Source organism: Pseudonaja textilis, chromosome 2, assembly GCF_049901715.1.
Source record: "Pseudonaja textilis isolate UNSWEBS1 chromosome 2, rPseTex1.2, whole genome shotgun sequence".
Classification (NCBI taxonomy): domain Eukaryota; kingdom Metazoa; phylum Chordata; class Lepidosauria; order Squamata; family Elapidae; genus Pseudonaja; species Pseudonaja textilis.
The window spans coordinates 78,170,529-78,195,394 of NC_141991.1; the positions used below are offsets into that span (position 1 = coordinate 78,170,529).

Genomic DNA, 24,866 nt, shown 5'->3' on the forward strand with positions numbered 1-24,866 from the left:
TAATAGGCTTTGAGGACTAGTCAGTGTTAGATTTTTAAAAACTGCTAAGGTGCTTTTAAAGCAAACTAAGACTGCAATTCATATAAATATTTACTTAGGAATAGGTACCACTGAATATAAACATATATAGAACTCCCAGCTGAAAAAAATCATGAGTGAGGACCAATTGAAATTTATTTGGAATAACATTATTACAACTCTACCAAATATATTATGAAATTAATCGTGTTAATCATAATAAGGAGTTGAATTAAATGATCTGGAAGGCCCATTTTCAATCCTTTAATTCTGCAATTTCCATAATCTGAAATTATACATTTTATAAGGTACGTTTTATTCTGTGACATGCTGATGCTAAGAAAAGAGAAATTGAAAATTCCAATTAGCAAATCATATCATCTTAATACGCATTTATTGTTTTTTCATGGTTGGAAAACCAGTACAAGATTTAGAACTGCATAAATAAATTACATTTTGGGATTTCCAATGTTACATAAATCAGACTTTAATACTTTACACAGGTAGTTCTCGACTTTGTTCAGTAACCGTTTGAAGTTACAATGGCACTGAAAAAAGTGACTTATAACTGTTTTTCACACTTACAATTGTTGCAGCATCTCCACGATCACATGTTCAAAATTTGGACGCTTGGCAACTGACTCATATTTATGAAGGGATCATGTGTGGTCAGCTTTTGTGACCTTTAGACAAGCAAAGTCAATGGGGAAGCCAGATTCCCTTAACAATCCTGTTGCCAATTTAACAATTACAGTGATTCACTTAACAACTGTGGCAAGAAAGGTTGTAAGGTGGGGCAAAACTCACTTAACAGAAATCTTACTTAGCAACAGAAATTTTGGGCTCAATTGTGGTTGTAAGTTGAGGACTGCCTGTACTGTAATCTTACATTTGTAAATTGGTCAGTGTCCTTTATTTTGTCTCTAAACAACTTCCATAGGGATGTTTAATATTGCAATAGAAATTCTGATATACACACTGGATGAAATTGTTCTTGCTCCACAATTTTTTTCTAAACCCATCAACATTGTTATTTAAAAGCGTTTGGTAAATTTACTTACAGTGTAATACATTTCCTTCTAGATTTTCAAAACTTCTGTTTGGGATTAAGTGTTAGACCTAATATTAGCTCAATTTCCTCAAAACTGGTTGAATAGCATGCCTGCTAAGCACATCTATAATGGTGACAGAGCTGACTTCAATTATCTTAGTTGTTTTACTGAGATTTTACTCATGTTCTACGTGTTAGACTTTTTATTCAGAAGACAATGAAATTGGGACATAAGATTCCATATAAGATGCTTCTGTGAACATGGCAAGATACAAGCTTTGCAGAGAGAGATGCAAACTTGAAATAAGGAAGAATTTCCTGACTGTGAGAAGTATTAAGAGGCGGGATAGCCAACTTCCTTGAGTTGTAGGGGCTCTATGATTGCAGGTTTTCAAATAAAGCTTGGAGACAGATTTATCTGGAATGGTCAGGTTCCTACCCCGGGCATAAGATTGTATTAGAAGATTTCAAGTCGTCTTCTATAGAAGACTTCTATAAGTCTTATAGTGCAATCTACCTCTAAGAGTGCTTGTTATGGGGAAAGAAACGGGAGATGGAACTACAATGTCTGGTATAATAGTACACTTTTAAGGTGCCACAATACATAGCTATTTTTGCTGCAAGAGGTTTACTCTTCCCCGTATAGATATTTAGGCATTTCTATATGAAACATTTATTAAGCAATTGTGATATACCTCTTCCCCATTTCAGTTTTATTGCTTACAGAACAGTAAAGGCAGAATAAGGTGGGTGGGTAGGTAGGTAGGTAGACAGACAGACAGACAGACAGTTCATTGGCAGCGGTGTCTGGAAGTATCTTCTCTGCTTTACTAGATTACCTGCAGAACTCTCCCAATTTCGTTCCTAAGATCTAGTGATCTAATGCTTTCGAAGGGCCATGGCAAGGAGCGCCCCTTAAATAGACGGAATTTCCAGATGGGCTTCCTGAAACTTTGCTGACAGGTTGGGTTGCGAGACTAACTTGTGCTTCCAGTCCTTTCATTTCAGCCGTGAAGGGCAAACCTACGGGAATCCACCATGAAGGGGAGGGGGAAGATTCCCGATCTGGCGGGCGTGCCAGGTCGCAAGCGTGAGCCGGGTGACCGGTTCGCCCACACGGCCCGGAAGGAAGGAAGGAGCCGTGGAGGGGCGGAGCGGAGGAGAGGCAGCATAGAGGAGAGGGGAGGCCTCTAGGCTGCTGTGTCGGTAGCTGTGGATGAAGGGTGCGAATCTCAGACTCTCTGCACGCAGGGTGAGTGGCTCGTCTCGGCTTGGCAGGAAGCGGTTGGCATCGGGCTGGGGTGGAGGCTTCTGGATTTTCACCCTTTCCCTTGATCCGCATGATCTCGATCCCTCTCATCTGCCTTTCTACTCTATTATCCTGTCCTCCCACCTCCCCAGGCTCCCCTGACTTGTACGCATTCCTCGTCTCTCAAGGCTTCCTCTTGGCCTGTGCCTTTAGTTGTGTCTCTTGTTTTCTTAGATCTGGTCGCCCCTTCGCCGCCCACCATCGGCCGCGTTCCTTATATTTCACATTACCCGAATTTTCCCACGTTGATTCCATAACTCTCCCCACTACCATTACTTTATTTTGAGCTGTGCAAGTATGCATGCGTGTGAGGGTGCGCGTATATAAGCGTGATACCGATGTGGCCCTATTAATATTCGCTTTGTTTATAACCTTCCCTAAGCAAATGAGCATCCTGTTATAGGAAGGAAGCTAGAGATTAAGTGGGCCACCCTGTTGTCACAGAGTGAGTCAGTACAAAAAGAGATCAAAGGTGAAACTAGGTTAGAGATTTGACCTGTATGCTGGCACCTACCCGTCTCTCATTAGGAGTCACTATTATAGTACAGATTATGTGCTAAATGCTTGTCAGTTTCTGCCTGTTCTAGTTCATCTTACAAGCAGCCAGTTGAGGTAGGCAGCGATAATGCCCATTTAGAGGCGAAAATTCAAAGTGATTTGTTAAAAGCCTTCATGACATATATATGACGTTTGGAAGGTGGTGAAAGACAAGCTACCCAAATTGGCAAATGTATATTCACATCCTCATTAAAAGCATAATTTAAAATGCTTGTTAGCAATTTCTTCTGGTTGATAATTATTAAGGAATAAACTTAATACTCATGAGCTTCCACTGCTATGGAGCAAACAACAGATACCCTTGAGAGGAACATGAATTATTTGAAAACTATAATTGCTCCCTGGCTTATGGAGGTCTAATACAATGGAACTGGATTTTTCAGGCAGTTTGGGAGTACTATTCAGAAGAGCAAATATACAATCTTTTACACTTTCGTTCCCTAGACCCCATCAGCAAGTTAAATTTAATTCCTTAATTTAGGAATAATACTGCTTTTGATCAAGTAATGATTGAAACCACTTAAACAATGAAGTTTGGTTTCTGATTTTGGCTTTTTCTGTAAAAAAAAAGCAGGTATCTGAAGTATATATTATAATTGAATTACATTTGTAAAACTGGGTACCTGGATATAAAGCACATAAAATTGCAGTTACACAGAAAGAGGAAAACTCCAAATGTATAAAAATCTTGTACTCCTCTCAAAAAAACAAGGATTAGATAGAAAAAAAGCTGTAAATACACCCAAATTTGTATTGACAGCATAGTTTTCCTTATTTGACAACTAGATTGTATGCATTTAGCCCTATTTACTATGGATGGGGATAAGTAGAGAAGAAATCTTCGAGATATTGAGTTGGTTTTTGTTCTCTTTGCAAACAAGTTGATAGAGGTCTCAGTCCAGGGCTGAGAACACAGCAGACCTAGGAACCTTCAGGTACTGGGAATCATTCAATTTTGTGGCTTTTGTTTCCAGGTAAACAAGCTTTGGACTATTTAACCTTGTACAGTCAGTAGGTTAGCCTCACCTTTGTCACATTCTTCTTCAACCACAGAGGATCCTGATTTTCCAGAGTCTTCATTTATGGGGAGAGCCTGTATGGAAAGAAGAGGTTCTCCCTGTCAAACATCTATTTCAGGACTAGCATATCCTGCCTCCCTTACAATTACTATGTACTTCTAAAAGCTTTTCCTTTTACATTCTCAAGGAATGTGAGATTTCAAATAATTAATTGGGAAAACTTGTCTTCCTTTATATCATACTTATTTCTAATAAGTCTGTAGGCTGCTCAGCTCAAAAATATTTATATTTTAAGAAAACAAATCTATTGAACACATATGACTAAAATGTTTTTCCAACACCAGCTGTTAGACTCAGGATAGACATTTCATGAAATAAGGTTCCTATTACTCATTTGGGTATAGATATCCAAGATTGCCTAATACAGATTCATTCCTTCAGACCATGTTTCATTTCTCTGTAATCAAAATTTAGTTGACTCATCCCTTTGAGGTATATCAGCAATGAATAAGTGTTGATATATTGGTGGATTGAGTATGAGTCTAGTAGTAATAGTAATTTCAGGGGGAAAAATAGAAGAATTGTGAGCTTACAATGTGTAGCATAAAAAATGAAAAATATGTACAGCCGTTCAGTACAGGAAGAAGTCAGAAGGCTAATTTTAAAAATGTAACTATTAATTTAATAGTATGGTGTATATTATATTTGGTGCTGAATATCTGTCACTTGCAGATTTTTAGACAAGGGAACAATAGTTTTTTCATTGTTTCAGAAATAAACACCAGAAAAAGTATTCTTTTGATGCATATTTTGCATTTTGTCAAGTTCTCAAACCACTGGGTTTTATTCCTGATACTGCATGTCAAATTCTTACAGCCTAAATTTGCTCTAGTGATATTCCATTGCCACACTAAAGAGTCTTATAATCTCTTTAATACTGTCCATCCACCTTATCTGTTATCTCCTCCTTCCTCAACCTTGCCAGACATAGTGGTCTTTTCTAGTCCATTATCTGCTTGCATCATATATTCAAAATATATGAGTTTCTGCTTAGTGATCATCATTTTAGCACAGTAATTCCAGGGGTGGGATTCTACAGGTTCGCACCTATTCGCTAGAACTGGTTGTTAACATTCTAAGCAGTTTAGAACATTCTAAACCGGTTGTTAGAAGAAATTACTGGCCTAATCCTGTAAGGAAGGCAGGAATGAAACATTCTGGAGTTGCTTACAGAAACTGCCTCTCCATTAACCCTTTTTACATTCTTGACAGAACTAGACTTCCTGTCTCAGGAATGTCTCTGGAATTTTTTCCCCCTCCTTTGCTTGTGTCTCCATTCAAAGTTACAATGGCACTGAAAAAAGTGACTTATGACCATTTTTCACACTTACGACTGTTGCAGCATCCCCACAGTCACGAGAGGCCAGGTGAGGAGATGCGTGCCTCAATGTGAGTGATGTTGAGTTGGTCATGCCCAGCCAATAACATGACCACCAAGCCATGTCCACCCAGTCACATGACCACCAAGCCGTGCCCATCACCTAAGCCACGCCCACAGAACTAGTTGTTAAAAATTTTGAATCCCATCCCTGAGTAATTCATCTTTATTTGGTCTGGGCTTAATTAATTGGGTTTTTTTTTGCAGGCCACAGTATTTTTTGTATCCTTCTCCAGATCCATAAGTCAAGAGGCATCTGCTTTTTAATATAATTTATTAAAGTTTATAAGTAGACAGCTAAACGATTAATACAAATAAGAAACATAAAAACCAAAAAGGAAAATGCAGTAAGGTAGAAAAAGATATATAAAAGATGATTTTCTCTCTGTCCACACAAGCATAAACCATTTCAGTAATTAACTGCTTCTCTAATATTTCAATTTAAAAATATCTTCTTTTCCTATATCATTCCATATCAATAATCAAATTATAGAAACTCCATCATTCAGTACTATTAATAAAAGTCTATTAAGAGCTACCAGAAATAGTAACATATATATTTTAACCTTAATCAAATAAATCCAATCTATAATCCAATTTACTATGTTTTCTAAGAAATAAATCAAAAAAATCTCTCATAAATAGATCTTTAAAGCTTGCTTTATCGTTCAGTTTTGTTCAACCAGAAATCCCATTAAGAGCCATAACAAATGTATTTTACCCAGTTAAATTTCACTTTATAGTTCTTCTGTTTACATTTTAATAACATATTTTTTAATTCCATTGAATAATGTCCACAAGTTTATTTCTTATCATTTTCTCTTTGTCTGTTTTCAGGACAAAGTAGTTTAATTTGTCTCTTTTGTAAATCCAAGATAGGACAGCTTTCCAAATCATTTTTCTAATTTATTATGTGTAGATTGCAGAGGCATCTGTCTACTTTTTCTCTCAAACTTTCATAACCATATATTACTCCTGAAAGAGCATTGCTTTGGTTATTCTGATATGATAATACTTAGGTGGACTCTGATATACAGAATATTGACATCTTGTATCTTTCTAAATGTATACATTCTGTTTTAGAGATTTTATAAGTGATATAGATTAGATTACGGAAGACATCACTATGTAAAACTTTTGTTAAATTATATGTTGGGCATCAAGTTTCATGTAGATCTCATAAACGTCAAAGATTTAATGAGGTATGAGTGGCAAATTGCTACCAACTGTATCTTCTGCACAAGATTCCCCTGGGTTAAATTCAAATATGTCAGCTCCAAAAGTTTAAATTAACCTTATTTAAATAAAAATAATATTGCTATTACTCCGTTAAATAATTTTTAGTGTCCTTAGCTCACTGCTTCACAAAACAATAGCATCTTCTCCCCCAGAAGGCTTCCGATATCAACTATGAGAATGTTGAAATCATAATTTTTCAACTGTTACGATACAAATTGTTCTGAAGTGTAGATGCATGAAGTTGAAACAAACAGACCATGCAAAAAAGTTTCAGTTTTGGAAGTATAAGTAATGCAATTTAAATGAATGATTAGAAATAGGTATGCAGCTGTGTTAGAAGGTCAGGGCAAAGATGATCTTCCTGAGATGACTAACCAAGGCAATCAAGAAATTGCAATATTGCTTCCAAGGTGTCCTTAGCCCTCTGATTGCTCAAACTGTTAATAAATTAAAGTAGAGCTTAGATTACAACATGTGCTCTAAAATTCCGGATCTGTTTCATCTAAATTGATAGCATAGGCAAATATCCAAAATGACTGTGGAAAACAAGCTGATACCACTGAATTCATTGGGATCTCACCGCCTATTATTGGATTAAATTAAAATGAATTATATTATTGGATGGATTAAAATGAAATGCATACTCTTTATTGGACGGTGTGAATCTTGTCTTCCAGCAGGTTTTCTATAGATACAGCCAATAACTTTGCACTGTGCCTAAAGCAAAACAAAGTTCATGACTTGTAAAACCTCTCATATGCTTCTACTTACAGAATTGGTGCATAATCAATGTGGCTGTTTGGCATCTCCTCAGATTGTATAGAATGTTTTTTAGTATGTTTAACATCTGTGTGCTGTAGTGAATGGGTGGAAGGGACCACGTGCCCCATCTTTGTAGAACATTCTCCTACTGGAATTGAGAACTGCCCCCTTCCTTTTGGTCTGCTGGAAGGATATTAAAACCTGGCTTTATTGATTGGCCTTATGGCCCTGAGGGGGAATCTTTATCACTGGTGGTGGCTGATTGAGTAAGATCACACCCTGTCCTGTCCTCTCTCAGCCCTCTTAGTTTCAGTTTTAGTACAGTCTTTAATAATATTTTAATCTGTGTAATGTTAATGTTTTGTTATTTTAATTATTAAGTATTTTTTACTTGTTTTATAGCTTGTAAGCCACTCAGAGCCACCCTGTGGTGGTGATGGATGGCAAAACACGTAGTAATAAATAAATAAATACAGTGTTTCTCACAAAATAAGGCCGGGCCTTTTTTTTTGGAGCCCCCAAAAAACGGCTAGGATGTCGTTTTGGGGGTGAATTAATTTCTCCCCCCCGCGCACCAGCACCATCTCCACAACAGCATCTGAATCGCTCCCGCTTTTCCCCCATCCCCGTAACAACAGGAAAAAAAAGATTTTGAGGTACCTGGGAGCACCGTGCGCTGCGTTTTAGTTTAATCCTGAGTGGCTGGATGGGCGTGAGAAGAGCCGAGCAAGCGTCTCTGCTGCTGCTACCCTTAGTGCTCCAGCTTTGGGCTCTGCAAGTTTGCAAAAGTCCCAGTGCGCAGCCCGTTCCTGCATTCCAAGCGCCCAGGCCGAGCTGCAGCCACTCCTCTCGCCAGCGCCGTCTCCAACAGCAGCAGCAGCGGCGGCGGGAACCGTGGAAGTTATGGAGGCGGCTCCCCCACTGAGAAGTGGCTGAAACACTTTCATGGTTCCCGCCGCTTTTGTTGGAGACGGTGCTGGCAAGAGAAGCGCCAGCACTGGTGGGAACCGTGGAAGCTATGGAGGCCTGAGAAGTGGCTGAAATGCTGCCGGACGCCGCCCGCCTGCTGACCCCGGTAACGGAGGGGTAAGGGAGCCCTCTGTGCTCCACCATGATTGGCTGTTAGGAGCGGCTGATGGTGAGGCATAGCTGCCCGCAGGCACTCATAATGGCAAGTTCCCCCCGCCTTCCCCAATTTCGCATGTTTTAAACTAGGCCTAAATTTGGGGGGGAGGGGCTTAATCTCATTTTATGCTGGGTCTTCCTATTGGGGGAGTATTCTTGGAGAAACACGGTAAATACATCAGAACTTCAAATTAAGAATGTTTTAACCCCCGTCACCCTACCACCCAAAATTCTCAGAACAGATTATATATCAGCCCACATTGTAAAAAATCAATACATTAATTCATGATGAAATATAATCAATTCACTGAATTCACTTCAGTAAACTGCCGAAGAAAGATATTTGTAAGATCTGAAACCTTTAGCTGATAGAAATCTATGAGATGTTATAATATTAAGAAGGAATACTAATTTGCAAATAGTAAAAGATGAGGCTACAGATATATGAGGTCATAAAAATGCTTCCACTATATTTTCATCCTGAATTTAAATGGACTAAATTTGTATTCAAGTCGTGAAACTTTAAATGTGTAAATTAAACTTAAATTAGTGACCTCATTAGTTTCCTGTACCATTAAATGGCATAATGCAGCATGCTGTACCTGTCAACTCATAAAATATTTCTATGGTATTTTAGAGTTGCCAACAGAAAGGGAGGGGGGAAAGGGGTTTGAAAGAGCAGTGCGGCAGCTTGGAAATCGAAAGTGCATTCCATACATAGTTTTTCAGAGATAGTAACCGGGTGACTGAAGTTTCTGCCATGAAAAACTCTAACTGGAGAACATGATTGATGACTCTTGGCTATGGATGTGTCTCATTGGGGAATATGAATTATGATACACCCGGGGATGGGGGAAAACCAGGGTCAAGGGTGACAATGATTAATGTGTCTCAGAGTCCGGCTACACCCAGGCAGTGCTGGACATGTTAACTTCCAATAAATCCTCTGAGGTTTTGGAAGTTTGGCTCGAGACTTATTTAATTGGGGTAACTGCCAGAATCCTAATAGCACCTTTTCCCCTAGAATAGATCTCTAAAATATAGATCCTATTTTTTCTAGGATTTTTCATAATTGAAATATCTTCATGTAGCAGCAAACTTTTAATTATAAAAGCTTCAAAAAGTTTATCGTGCAGATTCTCATATATTTAGTTCAATTGATGCATAGAAGCATGAAATATTCAAGGAATTTTATGAATGTTTTAATTGAAATTGAATTTTACCTGTTGCTTTTTGCTGAACTACATTTGCCCTTCATTTATTTCAAGATCTTTCTTACTTTACAATACCAAATTTTGAACCTTTTATTACTACTGTTGTATCTCTATACCTTCTATACTTTTGGAAATGCTATCTGTTATGAAAAGCATATACTGTATAGAAAACATTCTGAAAACCTTTATCAGAGCATTGTTAGGATCAGGTCTGATTGCAATAGCACCATTTTTAGTATTTTGTATTATATGCTTCTGTTAAGTCAGACAGAAATTTATGAAATGCATAAGCATTACATAATGTTAGTCATGAAATTTAATTAAGAATGAACCATGGGACTGCTTAGTTTATTTATTTATTTATTGAATTTCTTTGCCACCTATCTCCTCTTCAAGGTGACTCCAATTCTGGCTAAGTGTGTTATGTGAACCGAGCCATTGGTTTAGCTTGTTTGGTTATTTCAACAAACTAGTTTCAAAATCAGAGTTTAGTAAATATTTGAACAATCTATCCATATACTGTAACACCCTGCTACTTGTATGTTATTTTCTTTAACTCTTTTGAAGTAAAAACTTGAAAATTCTATTTAACGGGAGTAGAACACAGCCTATCTGGTAACTTGCATGACATACTGCTGATTGTGTTCGAGTTGTATTATATTGTAAAATCAGAGATGTAAGAATTTACAATTAAAAGAATTACTATTTGAATATTCATTTGTGAAGGTGGAAATTTTTTTATAACAAGTTGAAATATGTATGAGTTTTGTAGTGGTACATTTTCTCAGGAGAAATCAGCAATCAGAATCAGATATTGTTTTGCTAACAAGATGAAGAAATCTTTTTCTGCTTTACTTGTAAACAGAATTTACTGGAAAAAAAAACCCAGTTCTCTTATAACAAAACACGGGCAATTCTTGGAGGTATTGAGATTAAGTTAAGTCTAAATTGACTAAAGTTGATATGATTTTTGCAGTCACATAGTAGACTTTAAACTTTCATTTGCCAAGTTGTTTCTAGGTGATTGGTGGCCTGAAATGACAGAATTTCTAGGGTCAATGACTAAAGTGCAGTCAAGTTGTATATTAACTTTTCTGGTAGCTTACTAAGTCACCAAGCCACGGTTTGTTTAAAAAAACACACAGTTTGTTGAAGAAGCAGCAAGGGTTGGGAACACAGAATACACTAAATCAAAACTAACCAAACAGTATTATCACATAGCACAAAATAAACGAAGCTATATTTTATTGAGTCTTTTTTCACTATTAAATACAGGAGTGCATATTTTGGAGTTCTCTGGAATTCTTAATCAGGCCAAGAAGCATAAAAACTAGCCTGATAAAATGTAGCAAATGATAAAATAGTAAATGTTATCTCTCCTTTATAATGGTATATATTAACGTGTCTGCACATCAATCCCAACAATCCAAGTATGGGGCAGACTGGGGTTCACCATTCCTTTAATATATTGTATGAACCAGATATTGCATTCTGCTGCTGACATATGATCAAACTCTTCATGCCTTCTTCACTGTAGCTTTATAATGGCTGAACTGCACGTGAAAGACGCAGAATGAAACTTAATTTATTAATTTTAGTTATTTGCTCCATTTATATCCTGATTTTCTCCAGGAGTTCAAGATGGCATCCAAAACAGTTTGCTAGGTTTCCCACATCCCAACAACTACAATCCCGTGAGATAATTTAGAATAAGAGAGAGTGATTATCGTAAAATAATTCAGGGAGCTTCCATGGCTCAGGGAAACTTAAGTTTGACCACGCTCCTTTGTTAACCCAGAAATGCTTGGATAATCAAAAAAGTTTTTAATTTTTATTGCAGTTCATTTATATTTACTGCATATGTTGGCTACTCCTGGGGTGGTGGTAGGTGTTTTTTTTTCACTGTTGTATTTTTCTCCCATTCCTTTCGATTAAGCTTTATCAATCCAAGTAGTTTTTAAAGCCAGACTCCCTTCATCTTCCTTGTATGTACAGTAGTCACTAATTAAAAAATAACATTTGCATTTTAATCCACCTTTGTAAATAAGCTTAGAAAACTTACTAGCCTGTTTTGGGTTAACAGAAAAGAGGTAGTGAGTTTTCTCTTTCCTTTAGCAGTTTTCAGTGCTAAGCAAGAGGAGGGGAGCCTGGGTTCTGGAGTGGCTACAGCAGGGTAGGAACCAGTGGTGGGAATCAAATTATTTTATTAACGGTTCTGTGGGCATGGCTTGGTGGGTGTGGCAGAGGAAGGATACTGTAAAATCTTCAGTCAGAGATGGAATTTGCCGGTTCTCTGAACTCAAAATTTCTGCTACTGGTTCTCCAGAACTGGTCAGAACCTGCTGAATACCACCAGAGGTATTGGTCCCACCTCTGGTAGGAACTTAGTTTTGCTATTCTCTCCACCGAGTAACTTGCCTGAGTGTACTTCTTGCCACAACAGCTCCCAGATGAATGTTTAAACCAAAAGGGTCTTTGTATATTTACAACATTTCAAACTTCTTAATATATATTTCTCCCATTGAACACATTTGTTCTTAGAATTGGTAAACATTCATTTCACTTGCCACAACAGGGATAGGCAATCTGTTGTAATTGAATGATCGTCATAAACACTACCATTCATCACTCTTCTTACAATTTCCCGTGAAAACCAAAATACATGCTGTGGTGACAAATAACAACTCCAAAGCACTGGAACTGTCAACATCCCCCCTTTCTTTCATTGGAGAATGGAATTAAACCAGATTTTATAGAGGTTGGTGGAGAGGGGGGCTATGCCTTCTAATACCATAATACATCTGTTTTATTTCATTCCCCATTGAAAATAAATGGGAAATCTTTTTTCATTAAGTTTCTTTTCTGCTAGACTTCAGACAGATAATTTGGGAAGAGGGACTAGATAAGGAATCAGAAGAACCACTTGCCATTTTGCCTGTCCCTGTTCTACAATATCTTTACATTAGCATGATTTTTCCAATGTAGTTTTAAAGAAAGAAGATTACTTTGGGGCTTAACCTAAAAAGTTCTCTTTAACTGAATATGACTAGGTTTTAAGAAGTTGTTTTCACTTCTGAAACCTGAGTAGTTATTTTGCTTAATGCTCTCTGCACTGATTTGTATGTTACTTGAGAAGATAGATTTCCTAAGCCTCCTGTAAGCTTTTTCTGGATGGTATTTTGTTCAAGCAATAAATAAATCAGATGACGTGTATGTACTGCTGTGTTTGCTTGTTCTTGACCTTTGCTTTTCAGACGTGTAAGTGATAGCCCTTTACACATGGTGTTGTGTAACCAAGAATTCACGTGACAATTGTATTCCTTAATTTTATCAGATATTTTCAATAAAATTTGATCGTTCAGCTTCACATTTTACATCATAATCTTTTGCATGTTTGCATGGAAATAAGTCCTATTAAAGTCAGTGAGGAATTCCTGAGAAAATATAGGATCATGCCATAAATGTATTGCATCCAAAGCAGACAGTACAATTTCTAATATCTAATTTATGTTTGCTTATTGAACTTTATATGACAGTTAAACAGTGGAACAGCTTGCTGTCAGAAGTTGTGGGTGCTTCATCACTGGAGGTTTTTAAGAAGAGACTGGACATCCACTATCTGAAATGTTACAGGGGCTCCTGCTTGAGCATGGGACTGGACGAGAAGATCTCTAAAGTCTCTTCCAGATCTATTCTGATTGATGGATAATATTTTCATCTTAAAATATTGCCCAAGAACCATCAGTAGGAAAGCGGTAGAAGTGCTTCTTACCAGTCTAAGATGCAAGTAAAACATTACAAAAGAGTGGCTGTAATTAATCTGTGTTCTGCTTTTTTATCATTTGCATATGATATGCCAGATACATTTTCTTATGACACATTTCACATTTTAGTAAACCATCTGGAGTCTTGGGAAGTGGGTAGTGTAGGAATATATGTAAATAAATCCACTTCTCATTCTGTATCATTGGATGCTACAGATAGGAGGGGGTGGAGAGCTAACCTTTTGCTGTAGTAAAAAGTTTGCAGTCATTGATGAGTTTAAGTGGTCTGTAAAAGACAAAGCAGAAAGTCAGAAGCAAGTATAGCTAATGATGTAAGCTTTTACATTTTAGAAGATTTAATAGCAAATATGAGGTTATTTGAAGTATTCTTTGGACTGGATTGTTGCCTTCAGCTTTGAAAGGTTTTGAAAAAGGTCAGGTGTCTACCAGGTGCTACTGCCAGCAGAGACAAGAGGCGTATTCTTAAGATAGTCAAGAATGCCAGCAAGGACTGTGATGTTGATGCTATTATATACATCTTGGTACAAATGATCTGTCCCAGAAGGATGTACTGTCTGTTCAGAAAGACTTCCAGAGCTTAGGGTATGAACTTAGTAATATGGCCTGTAGGCTTATCTTTTCAGAGGTTCTAGCAGTATACAAGGAACAAAAAGGGAAAGGGCAGCGTGTAGCAGAGTTTAATGTGTGGCTAAAGGAGTAGTATAAAAGGGAAGGCTTATTAGTCATGATGTCTCCAGCTGGTCCAATGAAAAACTGTACAAAAGAGATGGTTTGCATCCATCAAAGAAAGGGACTGAGTTACTTGGCATTAAATTCACAGATTTCCTGGATAAACATTTAAACAGCAGGGACAGAGAATTAATAGATACAGAACATTTCTGTCCCCAGCAACCTAAAATTAATAAGGATATCAGTGCATGCAAAATAGATGTTTGTGCAGGTAAGATTATCAACCTTGCTGTCAACCAAAACCAAGCATTTAATAGTGAGTGCCATACCACGTGCATTAATCAAACAGGTGGCAAGAAAGTACGGGGAGGCAGGCACAGCACAGGCTATGTAGACAGTAAACACAGTGTCAGACATAAAGATCTCAAGTGCTTATATACAAATGCACAAAGTCTGGGGAACAAACAGGGTGAACTCGAACTATGAATACATGAAGGTAGATATTATATAGTTGGAATAACAGAAACTTGGTAGGATGAAATGATTGGAACTTACTGGTAGAAGGATACAAACTATTCAAAAAACCCCAAACCTCATAAAAGAGGAGGTGGAGTTGCACTGTATGTAAAGGACCACTATATTTCTACAGAAATGCATGAAACCAAAGATGAAAACCTCCTAGAGTGCATATGAGTCAATATAAAAGAAAAAAAGAATGACATGGCCATAGGTGTATATTATAGGCCACCCAATCAAGCAGAAAATATAGATGTCCTTTTTGCCAGCCAACTAACAAACATATGCAGGAAACACACAACAATAGTAATGGGAGACTTCAATTATCCTGATATCAATTGGAAAACTAATTCTGCACCAAGTGAGAAATCAAATAAGTTTCTAACCAACCTAGCTGACAACTTTGTTGTCCAAAAGGTAGAGGGTGAAACTAGAGGGACAGCCATACTGGACTTACTAGTCCTTACTGAGTCCTAATGTTGCTAGAAAAAACTTGCTTCCATCCATATTTTCCATACTGTGCATAATTTTATATCTTTCTATCATGTTATCTATCTTTGCTTCAAATGCAAAAGTCCTGGATGCTACACATAGTCCTCGATTTACAATACAATTGAGCCAAAAATTTCTCTCGCTAAGCGAGACAGCTGTTAACAGCTGTGTGTTGCCCCATTTTATGACCTTTCTTGCCACAATTCTTAAGTAGATCACAGCAGTTGTTAAGTTAGTAACACGTCTGTTAAGTGAATCTGGCTTCCTCATTGACTTTCAGAAGGTTGCAATAAAGTGATCACATGACCCCAGGACACTGCAACTGTCGTAAATACATACCAGCTGCCAAGTGTCCAAATTTTCATTATGTGACCATGGAAATGCTGCAATGATTGAAAGTGTGAAAACTGATCCTAAGTCCCTTTTTTTCATTGCCTTTAAAACTTTGAACAATCACTAAATTTTGTAAATAATACAGGACTGCCGGTATTACTTTTCTCTCATGGAATTGTCTTGACCATTATAATCACTGGCATCTCTTTGATCTTCTTTAAAGTAGTTTAATCTAAAAATTGGACCAGAAACTGTTTTGTCACTGGGGAGACTAGGAAAAAAAAACTGATCAAGGGCCATCTAGGAGTTTGGTCAAGCAGATAGATTTTCCTGTTGTAACCTAATTCTGAGCAGATTACACAACATTTTATCTAAAAGGAAGCAGATTTTATCTTAATTGGTGGCAGGTATAACAGCATTGGATTTAGCTCTGAAGAGCCTTCAGGTGCAAACCTTTGAATCGCTTTTCCACCCAGAAATTTTTACTGTATTCAAAGTAGGTTAAAATACAAAACATGAAAATATTTTAAAAAGAGCAAAAGAATAAAAAAATACAACAATAAGACATTAAAAAGTAAAAGTGTCTTTAAAAAAAAGCAAAGACTAACATATATATACATATTCTTTTTCTTTTTTAAAGACACCTTTGAATCAGCTTCCACAGATACAACAATGATGGTAATACACTAATTTTTCTCCAAGAAATTCAGTTTGATAGTGACACATCTTCAGTTGGCATTCACAAAAATAATTACCTTTAATACTGGATGCACACATTCTGATTTTGTCCTCTTTGCTGTGTTATGAAACTTGTGCTGTTGTTTGCATGTGTATGTTGGCAGTGTTCTTTCTGTGTTCTAGAAAGAAACTGCTATGATTCTGTGCTTAAACTTCTTAATCCATCCAATAATTTATATGACGTTTGCAATCTGAATATACATATAGTAAAATGGTAATAGTCATTGGCCAGTAAATAATTGTGTACTGTAGAAAATAACAGATAAATTTCCTAAATAATATTTATAGTTCTAGTTACTTAAAGGACATGCTATGTTCTTATGTTAGACTTTGTAAAATGACAGGTTTAGAATATTAAGGTAATAATATAATAAATTAATATTATAATAATATTATAACTTTTCAATAAATGTATTTTCAGTAAGTTGCAGATTTTCATTAAAACCTTCAATGCATCTAGTGTACTTTTTGCCCACTGCTTCAAAATCATTTTTACAACTCTGCAGTTTTGGATTAAAATAAGCTTTTTATTAGTTACTTTTCTGAGATCCTTCAGAAAAGGACAGTGCTATATAGCTTAGGAGTCATAAGAAGTCAAGTAATCATATTTGTCAGCCAGTTCCTGTGCAGTTGGAAAAAAAAATCACATTTGAACTGCAAGATACCTTAGTCCAAATCATGACCTCATAATGCTGTTGTGGAAAAGGTTATTCATTCTCTGTGAGTTTATAGTTACATAAACTGATAGAATTCTGTGCATCTAAGTTGGTGACATGCTTCTCCTCCACCCAATGCCACTTATCAGAAATCTAGGCAGTGAATCTCCCTCCCACTGGAGAAAACTGTTGGGGAAATACCAACAGGAAGACTGAGCTCTTTGGAATGTGGCCTTTCTTTTAGCATAAAAATACCTTACTCTTGAACACAGTACTTAAGATTTTAATCAGTTCACATTTTAGTAGTTTCACAACAAAACAGTTAAAGCAGATTTACCCAGTAGATACACCTTACCCTTTCTTCCTTTTCCCATGTGCTTTTTCAGTAAATTTTAAATGCCTTCCATACCTGTGATTACTCTTCTTTTCTTTCAGATCCAATAAGATTTTGAAATGTCCTTTATATTTGACTGGATTTACAGTGGCTTCAGTAGTGTACTGCAATTTTTAGGTAAGATATCCACAGTTCCATTCCAGTGTTATAATTTACATTCATGGAAGTTTTTTTCTGATTTTTTTTACACAGTGCTGGTTAGACAACTTCATTTAAGTTGATGCAGATTGACTAATATTTCTTATTTATTGTTTTAGACATGCTAAAGGATACACACATAAAACACTTACAATTCTTTTCTCTGTCTCAGCCTAAAGAATTACCTCTAGCTGCAGTAAATGATATTAAAATACATGAAAAAGGAAAGCTAATAGTTTGATCTATTTGCAATGTTACTATAAGTATAAGTATTTAATCTATAAGTATTTGGCAATTCGGCTTTTGAGTCTATCATAAAGAACAGACCTTCACTTTATTTAGCATAAAAATACTTCTCTCTCCTCAACCTCTTCCATTACTAATCTTGATCTATACCCCCCAATAGTCCATCAATGTTAGTCCCTATTGCTGGTTTAATTTTTCTTTACATTTTGATGTGGCATGCCGGCTACTTTTTCCAAAGTATCTTTTCCCTTTTACCCTCGTATTCAGATTGTTGGGTTAATACATAAGCCTGCTCCTGGAAATTGCAATGAAGTGAGTCACAAACTTGCAAAACTGTTAAACAGTATCATGAGGGACATCCCCTACTTTTGCTTTGTGAGTAATAAGGTGCTGGTAAACTGACTGAGGCAAGAGTTCTCAATTGGTGAGTTGTGACCCTCCAAGCAAGGGATCATGTCCAAATCAGAGGGACTTGGCCATTTAAAAAAAAAAGATGTGACCAGGTTTGCAGAGGCACAGCTTTGAGTGTTGTCAAAACTCACTCTGGTCTTTGGTCCCTGTTTGCCTGTGTAAGCTTGCAAAGTTTGAGAATCCATGTGATACACAGGTAAATAAAAAGCAAGAGTTCAGACTTTACCCCAATGAAATAATTTTATTTATGGGCAGGAGTGCATCAGTTTGTTTATCATGTTTTAGGCCTAATGCATGATTTGACTTGGTTGATGGTGGACTCCTTGGATTAAAGAGGGGGTGAAAGAGAGAGACAAAATATATCTGGTAGATAATGTGAGTAGAAGTAGCTTGGCAGCCTATAAATCTGGCAGTGCCTTTCAGGGACTTGTGCAGTGAGTCTAACTATCACATAAGTGGCTAGCAAGTAGCTACCTGCTTGCATGATCGTCAGATTCACTGCATGACTCTCTGAAGGGCACTGCCAGATAAACTGATTTTATCTTTCAGTGTCCACATTTGAGGGTTAAAAAAAAGTTAATAGGGCAGTTGGGAGGATCATCAATGTCTTGCCCTTTTACTGGTGTGTGATTATTGTACACTTGTACACAAGTGGAGCTTCAATCAATCACCCTGCCTTCAAAGAGACTTTCTGCCCAGACATTGCTTTCTGTACTCCCCAAAACCCTTAAACCGGAGATAACAGTAGAGTCTTCAGAAAGCTAAAGTGTTGCATTTCCGTTCTTACTTCACAGAATCATTGAATAGTGACTGGTTACTGTTTTAAGACTTATTTTCAAGCCTCTGTACAGTTGGCTCAGGAATTCTGGCAGTTGAAGTCCTCAAGTCATAAAAGGTCCATCGTTCCCCACTCCTGATTTAAATAATCAACATGAACTATAAGAAACATGGTTGGCGTTTTGGTTTTTGAAGGCTTAAGCATTGACCAGTCATATTTTAAGCAGCATCTTCCAGAACAGTGTCTGATTATTTGCTTTTAAATTCTAGGAGCACATGGTGCTATACATAATGTCTAGGTTTCATCAAAAGGGTTTCTTATGCCATTCTGGTGTGAGCTGAGAAAATTAATTCCTGTTCACCAAACAGTCTCATTCTTTTTCAGGATTATACAAGAAAACAGGTAAACTAGTATTCCTCGGATTGGATAATGCTGGAAAAACTACTCTCTTGCACATGCTTAAAGATGACAGACTGGGACAACATGTCCCCACATTACATCCCAGTAAGTCAATGTTTCTTTTTCAGTTTTGATGTATACTTAATAGTGCTTTAAAGCTGGTGTATACTTTGTTCATTTTTATGCCACCTAAAAGCTTATGGGGAAGAGTATGAATTAACATAGGTAGTAGCAGTTGCTTGCTTGCTTTCTCTTTTTTCTCTCTTTCTTTTTCTTTTTACTGCTGATAATAATGATTATTTTTATTTATGACAATTTCAAATACAAATTTTATGTGTGAAAGAAATCAAATAGGTGGGGGTTTATTAAATGTATGCTGCCACTTCTTATATAAGCACTCAAAAATATCTTACAACAATAAAAACAAACTGTACAAATGTAAAACTGTAAATATAGTACAATCAAAATTAGTCAAACATTAAAAACTCAATGAAGGAGTTGGAACAGTAATTTATTTTTTTCAATTTTCCCTGATTTGGCCCTGTAATGACATAGGCCATTAACCAACCCAGTACTTAGCTGCTTTCAGAAATTCAAGGGAAGGATTTACTGAACGATACTTCTTCTTTTAAAATAAATATATATATTTCATGTTTCTATAGCTTCTGAAGAGCTGACAATTGCTGGTATGACGTTTACAACTTTTGATCTAGGAGGACATGCTCAAGGTAAGAGAAGCAAACAGGCAGAATCCTAAATGATGTTAGTTTAATCTTTGTTTGCTGTATTCCAAGGTGATCATACTACAACTTTTTTTTCCAGTTCTGAAAATCTTTTTTTAATATTGTGAGTATTTGATTTTAAATTTGTTGTGTAGACATTGTTCTGATACTTTTTTTCTCATAAGAAATGCACATATTAAGCGTAAACTTTTGTATCCTTTCCATGGGTGAAGGCAACTCAAATGTTGTATCAATGCACCTTCATTGTTCTAACACTTTCTGGTCAAATTTTCTTGTCATTCTTGCTATGTATTTATATATTTATCAGCTTCGACTTTGGCTATCCAATGATTTCAAAATGGTGTTATTTAGAGTACATGAAATGTTGCTCTGAAATGGTGTGTTATTTAACTTTTTTATAAGATGTATTAGTAATACAGATAATCCTCGACTTACTACAGTTCATTTAGTGACCGTTCAAAGTTACAATGGCACTGAAAAATGTGACTAATGACCATTTTTCACAGTCATGACCTTTGCAGCATCTTCATGATCATGTGATCAAAATTCAGATGCTTGACAACTGGTTCATATTTATGATCATTGATGTGTCCCAAATTCATGATCATTTTTTGCAGCCTTCTGACAAACAAAGTTAATGTGGAAGCCAGATTCCCTTAACAACAGGGAAACTTATCAACTGCAGTGATTCTCTTAAGAACTGTAGCAAGAAAGGTCATAAAATGGGGCAAAGCTCCCTTGACAAATGTTTCACTTAACATCAGAAATTTGAGGCTCAATTGTGAATATAAGTCAAGGACTACCTGTAGTTATTGGACATTTTTTAAAAAATCCACTTCAAAATATAATGTTTTCAAAAGCTGTTGATATTACATGGTAATTCAACAATAAATCCACAAGAAATTGTGTCTCTCAATATCAATGATATGGTTTTCAGTTTTAAACCCAGCACACACACAAAAATCACTTTCAAAAACCTTTTCACACAAAGATCCAAATGCCCTTTTAAAAAGTTTATCGAACCAAATGGAAAGGCTACTGTCAGCAGTCCTTGACTTACATTCATTTGTTTACTGACTCTTCAAAGTTACAACATTGAAAATGACATACAACGGATCCTTGTACTTACAGTATGACCATCACGGCATCCCTATGGTGCATGTATCAACATTTGAGCATTTGACAACTAGCATGTATTTACAATGGCCTCAGTCCCGAGGTCATGTGATCACCAATTGTAACCTTCCCATCTGGCTTCCAACAAGGAAAGTCAACGGGAGAAGTCAGTTTCACTTAACAACTGCATGAGTCATTTAACAAATACAGTGATTTGCTTAACAACTGTGAAAAGAAAGGTTGTAAAATCTGGCCTGACTCATTTAACAACCAGCTTGCTTAGCAATGAAAATTCTAAGTCCCAATTATGGTCATAGGTCAAGGACTACCTGTAGCATCTATGAATAGAGTAACAAGAGTTGCAGGCAATTTCCTGTTGCAGTCTCTTTATAACCCTCTTTTATTAGCTCGCAGGGTTTGGAAAAACTACCTGCCTGCCATCAACGGCATTGTCTTTCTGGTGGACTGTGCAGATCATGAAAGATTGGCTGAAGCTAAGCAAGAACTTGATGTGAGTTTACAGTATATATATTTGGCACTTGGTAAATCCAGTTGAAAAGCCCAATATTGTGATGACTGGTGGGAAAGCAACAAAACTTTTAAGATACAATATTTGTGTGGATCTGTTGTGTCATTGTGGGAAAGACCAATTACAGTTATCCTTTACTTTTCCTTAAATCTGGGTTCGTAAAGTAAGAACTATCAAAAGTCACAAACCAGGAGGCCCACAATTTGCCCAATCAGAATTGTGTCCTTGGGTAGGATGCTTCTCCCTATTAAAGAATGCATTCAACCAGCAAAAGATGTTCAAGGCCCATAATGTATATTCTATATCTATGTTCTAGAGCAGTGTCCCACAATATTTTGGGCACCAGGCACCAGTTCTGTGGAGAAAATGGTTTTGGGGGCTGCCTGCATCTTGCGGATGGGGCTTTGCTCTTTGCACACCCCGGTTGCTTGCATGCCATGGACTGATGCCAGTTCATAGACCAGGGGTTGGGGACCCCTATTCTAGAGGAACCTTCACCATGTTTCTTATATCATAGTATTACTGCAAAGTAATATGCAGTGCAAGTTCAATTTTTCATCTCTTTGCAAGCCATTATAGGAAAACATTGAAGATCATTATATGTTTCATAACATAAATAAATGGACTTAAAAGAACTTTCATTAAAATGGAATATTTATGGAAAAAAAATATTAGCAACAGTTCATCTCAATCTCCAAATCTTAATTGTGATTCCTAACTAGTTACCCTCTCATAATTTTAATATAGCTACCATTTCTTATCATATATAAGTTATTATGTTATAATCTGAATGGAGTTAAAATGATATTAAATGTCTTAGAAAATTTGATATCCAATATTGTCCATCCTTTCAAATACATTTTTTGGGGAAGTCCAATATACCCCGAATACAGTTTTTGATGAATCAACTTCAATCTTAGCTTGGCTGATACTATTTTAACATTTTAAGATAGGAATCCATTGATGAGACTTTATTATATATCATATTTGATCCTTATTTAATGTTATGAAGTAGAATCACATGGAAGAAAGCCATTTTGTATACAGGGTATCTGACTCTTCCTCTTAATGTTCAAGAGATCTGGAAGTCAGTCAATATAGATACTTTCAAGTACCTATACTTCAGAAGGTCTCTTCAGAAGTTTCTCCTTGTGTTTGATGTCCTTCTATTTTGTACTGGTTGTATGGAACCTAAAATATTGTACATTTCTTCCTTTCCTCTTAGGCATTAATGACAGATGAAACTATTGCTAATGTGCCTATCCTAATTCTTGGCAACAAGATTGACAGACCAGAAGCCATCAGTGAAGAGAGGTTACGAGAAATGTTTGGTTTGTATGGCCAGACAACAGGAAAGGTATGGTGCCTTTTTCCATAACATTAAACTCTGGGATTTAGTGTGTTAACTATATTTTTCCTCATGTATTTCTGAGCTCTGCTTTACTTCTAGCTTGTACAAAATTCTGCAACAATTCTATACTTCTGCACAGTTTAATAATATTTCAGGAATCCAGTTGTAACAAGTTTTCTGGAATTTTTTTTCTATTTCATTATCTAATTGAGTTATTTACAATAAAAGTGAATTTCTCCTTTTTTCCCCCTTGTAAAACTACATATTGCCTACCTACAAAGTAAAGCCAAACTATTTCTGTCCAAGAATAGTTATACATAGAATATAGAATATTCTTTAGTGGCCAAGAATGGTTGGACAATAGATAAAAAGAGCTACAAGAGTTAAAGGGGGTTAGCACTATCAAATAATACTGTTGAGCATTGTCTTCCTGTAAAGAAATCTCCATCAAGAATTCTTGACTGAATCTTTTTTTAATTTCAGGGGAATGTCTCGGTGAAGGAATTGAATACTCGGCCCTTAGAAGTGTTCATGTGCAGTGTGTTAAAGAGACAAGGTTATGGGGAAGGATTTCGCTGGATGGCACAATATATTGATTAATGCCAAATTCACATTACTACACACTATCCAAACCTGCTCATGTTCTGATCAATCAGTGTACATAACTTGAACTTAATAGATTTTGGTTACAAAAGCGTATTTTTTTTATTGTATCAATTGTGTTAAATTTTAAGCATAAAGACTGAAAACAGATTTTAAGCAAGTTTGTCAATTTGGATCTTGTAACATTAGTCTCTAGGCCTATCAAACCACCTTCTTTTTGGATTAATTTATATGTTGTCTCACCCATTTTTGTTTTTAGCTTTCCCACACAGTATGTTTTTTGAATGCACTTTTTAACAGCTCAACCCTACAGACTTGTTGGTCCTATTTAATGCTCATCATGTTAAATTTTTAAGTATTTTTTTCAGAACCAATTTTATAAATGTAAAGTGAATAACAATTCCTCAAAGGATAGTAATGAATAAGCTTTATGAATAATTGCATGATGCCTTACAGTTTTCAATAATATACTTTTCTTATGCAACGTCATGCAATAAAACTAAATCCCATTTCGTGACATCTTTAATGGGGACATGTTTCATTTTAATGTGTCAATCTAGTAAATATGTTTTAAAATGTGAATCTGTGGGGTAGTTTTCTAAAATGCAGTATAATTTCCATGTACTGTAGACTTTTTATATTATTTATTTGATTACCTTTACACTGGGAATGAATCACACTAACGTTATCCATGCTTGTGGATGTAAATGTTCGGTCACTGTTTTTTACGTTGTACAGAAAGAAGCACTACTGTATGGTCTCGTTGTGTAGTGCATCATGTAGTGCTAGTTGAGTGCCTGAGTGCAGCTTTTTAGGAAACCATTGGATTGGTACTGCAAATACACATTTAGAAGCCTGGCTCCTGTGTGAATTATGTTACTGGATTGAGTATGGTGTAACTTACCCACTGCTCTGAGCATTTGTCTTTCCTGTTACAACATTCATACAACCTGTCAAATGTTGCAAAAGGTGACTGATTGCCATTCAAATGATACAGAGAACAGGTCAGTACTTTGTTGCCATCCTTGGCTACGGAAATGGGATTTTATTTTTTATTTTCTCTGAACTGCATATCTGTTAATAAACTAAGAGTGGTCATTCAGAGAAGTATTTGTATATCGACTTCAAATTTTTTTATTTAGCACTGCCACAAAGTTCTACAATTTGATTTCAACCCCCCCCACTCAAAATGTACTTAGGAAATGAAAAAAAAAATACCCTTGTTCTGAGAATCTT

General features: G+C 36.3%; 1 protein-coding gene across 1 annotated transcript; it reads left to right on the forward strand.

The window, feature by feature from the left end:
- The first annotated feature begins 2,236 nt into the window (after window positions 1–2,236).
- SAR1B (secretion associated Ras related GTPase 1B) lies at window positions 2,237–24,737 on the forward strand. The gene is made up of 7 exons (XM_026696490.2): window positions 2,237–2,321; window positions 17,358–17,433; window positions 19,274–19,393; window positions 19,951–20,016; window positions 21,555–21,658; window positions 22,902–23,033; window positions 23,511–24,737. Exons 2-7 carry the CDS (start codon window positions 17,376–17,378, stop codon window positions 23,625–23,627), a joined length of 597 nt encoding a protein of 198 aa, XP_026552275.1. The 5' UTR covers window positions 2,237–2,321; window positions 17,358–17,375; the 3' UTR covers window positions 23,628–24,737.
- Window positions 24,738–24,866: the final 129 nt, after the last annotated feature.

Coding starts and splice junctions, on each gene's coding strand:
- SAR1B (XM_026696490.2), top strand. CDS start 17,376: ATGTCCTTTATATTTGACTGGATTTACAGTGGCTTCAGTAGTGTACTG. Junction 19,394..19,950: donor TGTCCCCACATTACATCCCA/GTAAGTCAATGT, acceptor ATGTTTCTATAG/CTTCTGAAGAGCTGACAATT. Junction 20,017..21,554: donor TCTAGGAGGACATGCTCAAG/GTAAGAGAAGCA, acceptor CTCTTTTATTAG/CTCGCAGGGTTTGGAAAAAC.